The sequence below is a fragment of the Cynara cardunculus genome, unplaced genomic scaffold, assembly GCF_001531365.2.
Source record: "Cynara cardunculus var. scolymus isolate 2C unplaced genomic scaffold, CcrdV1 Un_Scaffold_7639, whole genome shotgun sequence".
NCBI classification, from domain to species: Eukaryota; Viridiplantae; Streptophyta; class Magnoliopsida; order Asterales; family Asteraceae; genus Cynara; species Cynara cardunculus.
This window is the reverse complement of record NW_020203669.1, coordinates 3888-10398: the sequence shown is the minus strand read 5'-3', so window position 1 is coordinate 10398 and position 6511 is coordinate 3888. Positions and strand designations below refer to the sequence as shown.

Genomic DNA, 6511 nt, shown 5'->3' with positions numbered 1-6511 from the left:
CCTTTGATTCATGAAATCGCACATCTTCTCGAGGTGATACATCCAAACCATCATTGTTATGTTAAACGAGATCTGTAAGGAAGAAAGATATCGACTATCTAACCCAAAATGTTTTGATCGTATGTGACAAAAATCACAGAAGAAGAAAACTTTTGGTCTTGGTGGTTTTCGTCGTAGAGATAGGATCCTGAAGAAGAAGAAATCGGCCTAAATGAGTATTTTTAAAAGCCTGATAAGAAAGCTTGGTTTGACCCAATATTGCATGAAAGGCCTGTACATTATGTATAAAAATTTGTAATTAAGAGTTTTTTGAATATCTTGCATAAAACAATTGTAACTTATATGTTATAAAAGTTGTAATTAAAATATTAACCAAAATAATTATATATATAATATAAATATATATAATAATAATAATAATAATAATAATATATAAGATGATAATTGAGTTTGACATTTTGGTGGATATTAAAGCAATTCCAATTTCCTATATATTCAACACCCTCTATCAAATCTTTATTAAGGGTTACATTAACACTTCCTTTGTCTATTCTTTTAAGAAGTGTAACTTTTTGAATTACAAGATTGAAGTGAACCCTGGAATGAAGCCACGTATAGTTGTCTGGAAACATGCAGCAACCCACGCGTCGTCTTCGCTCTACCGCCATGGACTACGTGCGCACATCAGCCGTCTTTATCAAAACCAATCTCTCACATCGACTTATCGTTTCTCCAAGAAGCGCATTCAAAAACACACGCAAATCTTACACTGTGACAAGATGATGAACATATTGGCTCTCGGTCTTGTTCTAACGTCACTGGTTACAGGAGCGGTGTGGTCTCCTCCTCCGCCTCCTGACAACCGTGAGGAGGTGATCGTGAAAGGAGGCCACCGTGTCATCGTAGTTGAATACGAGAAAGAAGGCGACGGCAACACTAAGGTATTGATTTCACCACACGACCCTTCTGCTTCTGGGGTTGATTCTACAGACACTTGTCATTCCGCCGACGGAAACCCGCCGGTGGATGATGCAGAAGCCAAGTTCTCCCGCCCTAGAGAGCTTGTTTGTGATGCTTTTGGTAAGTGTAAGCATAAGATTGCAAACGCTTTCGGGAGAACAAAAGACAAGGTTTCTGATACGGCTCAAGACATCGAAGAACATGCCAAGGAGGCTGCGAGTGGAGCCGTTGGGAAAGCCAAAGACACAGTTTATGGATACGAAGAACGTATGAAAGGGGCTGCGAATGAAGCATTTGGGAAAGGCAAACAGGCTGCCAAAGATATCAACGAGGCCAAATCCAAATTAGCTGAGAAAGTATCGGAAAAGATTGAAGGGATAGAAGATAAGGCCAAGGGGGCTGCAATTGGAGAGTCGTTAGACAATGCGAAGGACAGCATCGCTCAAGGAATCGGCAAGGCCAAGAAGGTCGCCGGAGATGTGATGGAGACAGTAAGAGATAGCGCAACGAAAGCGAAGAGTTTCGATATGGTGGATTCACCCAAGAGAATAGGAGAAGATATACAAAGAAACGTAAGTGGGAGAGTTGAAGAAGGCGCTGAACATGTGATGGAACAAGCCAAAGAAGCTGCAGCAAATGTGCAAAAAGTAGGGCAGAAGAGTTTGGGTGAAATCATAAGCAAACTAAAAGAAGTGATGTATGATGTTTTTTGGTACATGGTGTCTCCTGAAAAGGTAGATGCAGTGGTGGGTTTGATTCATATGTTGGGGTTCTCGACTGCTTACGGGATGTGTATGTGGGTAACGTTTGTTTCCAGCTATATTTTGGGAAGATATCTGCCAAGACAGCAGTTTGGAATGGTCCAAAGCAGGATATACCCAGTCTACTTCAAGGCCATGGCTTATTGTGTTGGGGCTGCTTTGTTGGGGCATCTTGTGAGTCGGAGGAAGGAGAGTTTGTCCAGCATAAAGGAGATCTTTCAGGGTTTGAGTCTTCTTTCTGCACTCTTGATGGTTTTAATCAACATGATCTGGTTGGAACCAAGATCGACCAAGGTACGTAGTAGACAGAAGTCATCTTCATCCTAACAGGGTAGAACCAAACATTTGTGTCATTATGACGTTTTTAGGCGTGAACTGCTAGTCATTTTATACGATATTGTTTGAAAAATAAGTTTTTATAAAACTAGTTTTTTGTAAAAAGCTGTCTAGAATTGGAATGTCCAATAGATAAGACATTTTGTTTTAAAAGTTTGTACGACACTCTTGGATAGGGTACAAAAGTGTTTGGTCTAATAAATCGTATGTCCTGTAACGGAACCTAAGACGAACATTTTTGGTGTCCTCTAACCTCGATTTGGTTTATTGTTTCATAACTTGAAACTATTAGTGTTTTGGGGGAACAATTATACTTGAAAAAGTTTAAAAAATTGTGAAAGAGCTTGATATTCTGAACCGAGTACATATGACATGTTACTGATCAATAGCAAAGTCTTAGTCTTCGATAAATAAAATCATGTGAATAATACCTCAATTAATGTAAAAGTTCTCTCATCTCTGGCCATGTATGGGTTCTCATCTCATTATGTCTATATGTAATATGTGCGAGTGTGTGTGCTTTTTTTGTATGTATATTGTGGAATGAAGTTGATAGTTGGATACATGCAGGTGATGTTTGAAAGAATGAAGATAGAAAAGGAGGAAGGAAGAGGGATAGCTGGTGCAGTTAGAGAGGGGATAGCAGATAATGGTAGTGATACGGTGGTGAGGCCGCCTGCAAATGTAGCGGCAGAGAGGCAAGATGTTTTGAGGATGAACGAGAAGTTAAAGAGGTTGAACTCATACTCGTCTGCGCTGAATGTGTCGACGCTAGTGGTGCTCACTTGGCATATGGCTTACATGGGCCAACGCCTTCAAGCGACACGGTAACTAGCTAGTCTTGATTCAGTTATAGCCACCTTTCAATACAGATGGGCAGGAGGGATACGATGATCATGTTTCTATATATAGTTATTAATATTCTACTACTTAGGACCTGCTAGCTTCTTTAATTATTGTTTTGTTAAATACTTGAATGTACGTGTTTTGTGTTTGTTTAATTAGGAATTAAGGGCAGTTTGTTGCCCCTGGTTCTCTTAAGTTTTAGATTTTCATGGTGCTATCAAGTTCATATTACTTTGCACTTCGTGATGTTATGGTTGGTTGTGGATGTGATGTTGAAACATGTTCTAATTTCCTTTTATATATGTCACAAACATGTCTGGCGGAAGAGATCTTCACATACATGTAAATGTGTACAGACTATATATATAAAACTTGAATATAATTGTGTAAATGTGTACAGACTATATATATAAAATTTGAATACAATTGAGATATTTATGGATGTAGAAGATCATCGTTTAGTCGATCATTATTATTGGGACATGGGATGATAAGAGACTATACAAAACTTAAATTAAAAAACAATTAAAATATTTATGGAATATACTCAATATTATTGGGACAAGAGAGTTTTGAGTTTAAGGTTGTAACTTATTATATTCCCATGACACGTGTCACATAAAATCGAAGAATTAAAAAGTCTAATAAAAAATCGAAGAATTAAAAGAGTAGGTCGGGACAAAGAAACGGAAAACTGAAGTTGTACGGATAGATCAATTTGTACCGAAACAATTGGTACCGAAATTTAATGGGATTGAAACGAGGACCAAAAACTGAACTGTATGTACAAATTCGGTATTAGTTCGGTTTCAGTTTTGGTTCGGCAATTTCAGGACTAGGACTATCTACGACCGGAAATTGAAAGGGGGTAAAGAAACAACCAAAACCACTCGCAAATTAATTGCAAAAGTTCAACAACCAAAGGGAATGGGAGCCGATTTTCGAGGTGCTCGAAACCGTATAAGCAAAGGGTATAAGAGCCGATTTTTTGATTGATGGTGATTGGGACCAATTTTTTTGATCAAGGAAATAGTTATGGAGAATGTTTTAAGAGAAGATATGGATTAGTTTATGAGAAATTATAATTAGTTTAGGAGAAGGTAAGAATTAGTTTAGGAAAAGATAGAAATGGAATAGGAATAATCAAGGTCCACAAAAACTAGTGCTATATAAGAATTAACAAATGGAACAAATCTCGTCATGCTAGTCATGGGTACACCGTGAACAGGAATGATGTCTTGCAATTTTTGGCACTATGAGGGTACAAATCATCTCTTCTCTTGAGAATCATATAATACTAAGCTAGAACAATGTCAACACATATAGAAAAATTAGGGTTTTTTGATTGAGGATGACAATAATAGAGACTAAGATGACTTTAGTTTACACTCTAACATGCATAAGAATGATGATACTCTAAAATTTGGTATATCGTTGCACAACAACGTACAACACGGTTTCTGTTAAATTCAATTTCAATCAAGTAACATTGAATAATACAATAAGAACAACAATCTAGATCTCAAATCATCATGTATATTGATAAATTCTCTCAATACATGTTTTTCTCTCTAACTTCTCTCTAGAATTACTATGACTTCTTCTTAACAACTAAACTAGCAAGAACTATTTATATGGTTGACTTTCTTTACTCATGTTGACTTTCACTTTGAGTCCTTCATTCTTCAAAGTAATCTTTGTAATCGGTGATCTCGGATGTAATAATATTTGACCTAACAGTCTCGTCCTTTGGATTCGAGATCACATTCTTTAAAAACAAATTTGTTTGTCTTCATTTCAACAAATCTTTGTTTTTAACAATCTCCCCAATAAAGACGATCCAACTTTGTATAAGATTAACCTGAAAAGTAACAATCTCTTTAAAAAAAAAAAAACAAAACAGACTTTTCAGATCAAAATCTTCAACTTGAAATCATCTTGAGATAGTCTTCAACAATCATCAATTAACACATCTTCAAGATAAATCTTTTCAGTCAACAGATAAGCTTCAGACATTTAGGCTTGAGGATTTGACACTACGTGTACTAAGCTCAACACCCATATATCATGAAAGAATCTAGTGTTATGAACAAACTTCTTCAAACAACTTTAACGAATATGTCAACAATAAGTCTCAACAAGCCAACACCAATATTTTAAAACAATACCAACCTTCAAATCATCTACAACCTTTAAATCCAATGGCTTTTCAACCTTTGATTCAAAAGATTTAGATACAATTCATCTTATCAAAAAAAACTGATTCAACAATTTACCAGTTAAGCTTCACTTTTGAACATCAACACTAGTCACAAAGTTAAGCTTCACTTTTGAACATCAACACTAGTCACAAACATCTTTGAATATAATTTCTTCCTCATACATTTGAATAATCTTTTTATATCTATGCATCATGTATTCCTCTTCTCTTATTGTCTTTGATATTATTTGTCCCCTCCTTGTAACTATTAGAAGAATCCATAACATCATGAATAATCAAAGAATTTAACAAATCAGCTTTGGCTATTCTCAAACATCGTTAGACAAACTTGATTTCTCCCCCTCAGAAAGATATCTCTATCAGAACAAATTTCTTCCCCTTAAAAATAAATGTTTTTCATCACAAGCAATCTATCCCCCTTGAAAATTGGGTATTCATTTAACATAAAATTATATTTAGCAACTATTATCACAACAATTAAATAATTGTTTGCCCTATGTTTAGAGTTGGCATTGATTTGTCTCTGATAGGACTTCCAGTTATCATTGAAGTAAAGTTATAGAACTAACTTCTCAAACTGTTTAGCAATATCACAAAGTTATGAAATGTGAATCACTAAGACTCGAGAATCTGGATATGTAAAAGAAAGTATTGTCATTAAAGCTCAAGATAGACTCAATGTGCATGATTGAGGTGTGAAGGTTGGGGCAAACTTCCATCTTTTTTTAATATCTAAGTTTTCCAAATAAAAACTAGATAGATTATATGTTGCTTCCCCGAGAAAAATGAAGTTAAGAAAGAAATGAGTAGCTAGTAGGATTAAATCAAGAGTTGACATGGGCTTATTGCCTGTTTCAATGATGGTCATGAAAGAATTATGAACCAACATTAATGTGGTTGCGCAACTTGAAGTGGTTGGGACAGGGTTTTCTTTTCTTTTAACTCTATTCTCTCACCCTCTATTTTTAATAAAAATCCTCACTACTAGCCGAACTCTTATTTACATTTTTCTACTCAGCATGATGAGATTTCTCAATCGTATGAGTTATATATCTTTTATTTAACACCCCTCACCTCTCAATCACTCAAGAATTATTTATTGGGTAGAACTATCGGTTCTAGTAGCTCATTGAAGCACAGTTAATCCCACACATTGATTTTATGAAATGCATTCTAAAAATTCAACGATATTATACTTCGAAAAATTTCAAAAATCAATATTTGAATACGAGTCCTAAATTGATATGTTCAGAAATCAAAATACTGAAATGCAGGTTCTAAACAAAAAACTGTTTGTAAGTTAAAACAAATATAGAACTTATTCTAAACTGAGGGGTCGATAAGCTAAAACGTGAAAAATATATGTTTTGATTTGTCAAAGAAACAG

The 6511-nt window shown here is 35.3% G+C and overlaps 1 protein-coding gene across 1 annotated transcript; it reads left to right on the top strand.

Annotated features, from left to right (window-relative positions):
- The first annotated feature begins 588 nt into the window (after nucleotides 1–588).
- Nucleotides 589–3084, top strand: LOC112504975. The gene is made up of 2 exons (XM_025108926.1): nucleotides 589–2015; nucleotides 2628–3084. The coding sequence occupies exons 1-2, from the start codon at nucleotides 603–605 to the stop codon at nucleotides 2886–2888; spliced, it is 1674 nt and encodes a 557-aa protein (XP_024964694.1). The 5' UTR covers nucleotides 589–602; the 3' UTR covers nucleotides 2889–3084.
- The last annotated feature ends 3427 nt before the right edge of the window (nucleotides 3085–6511 follow it).

Excerpts from the sequence above, each read along its gene's own strand:
- LOC112504975 (XM_025108926.1), top strand. The coding sequence starts at position 603 with ATGAAGCCACGTATAGTTGTCTGGAAACATGCAGCAACCCACGCGTCG. Across the intron at positions 2,016-2,627 it reads TGGAACCAAGATCGACCAAG|GTGATGTTTGAAAGAATGAA; the intron begins GTACGTAGTAGA and ends GGATACATGCAG.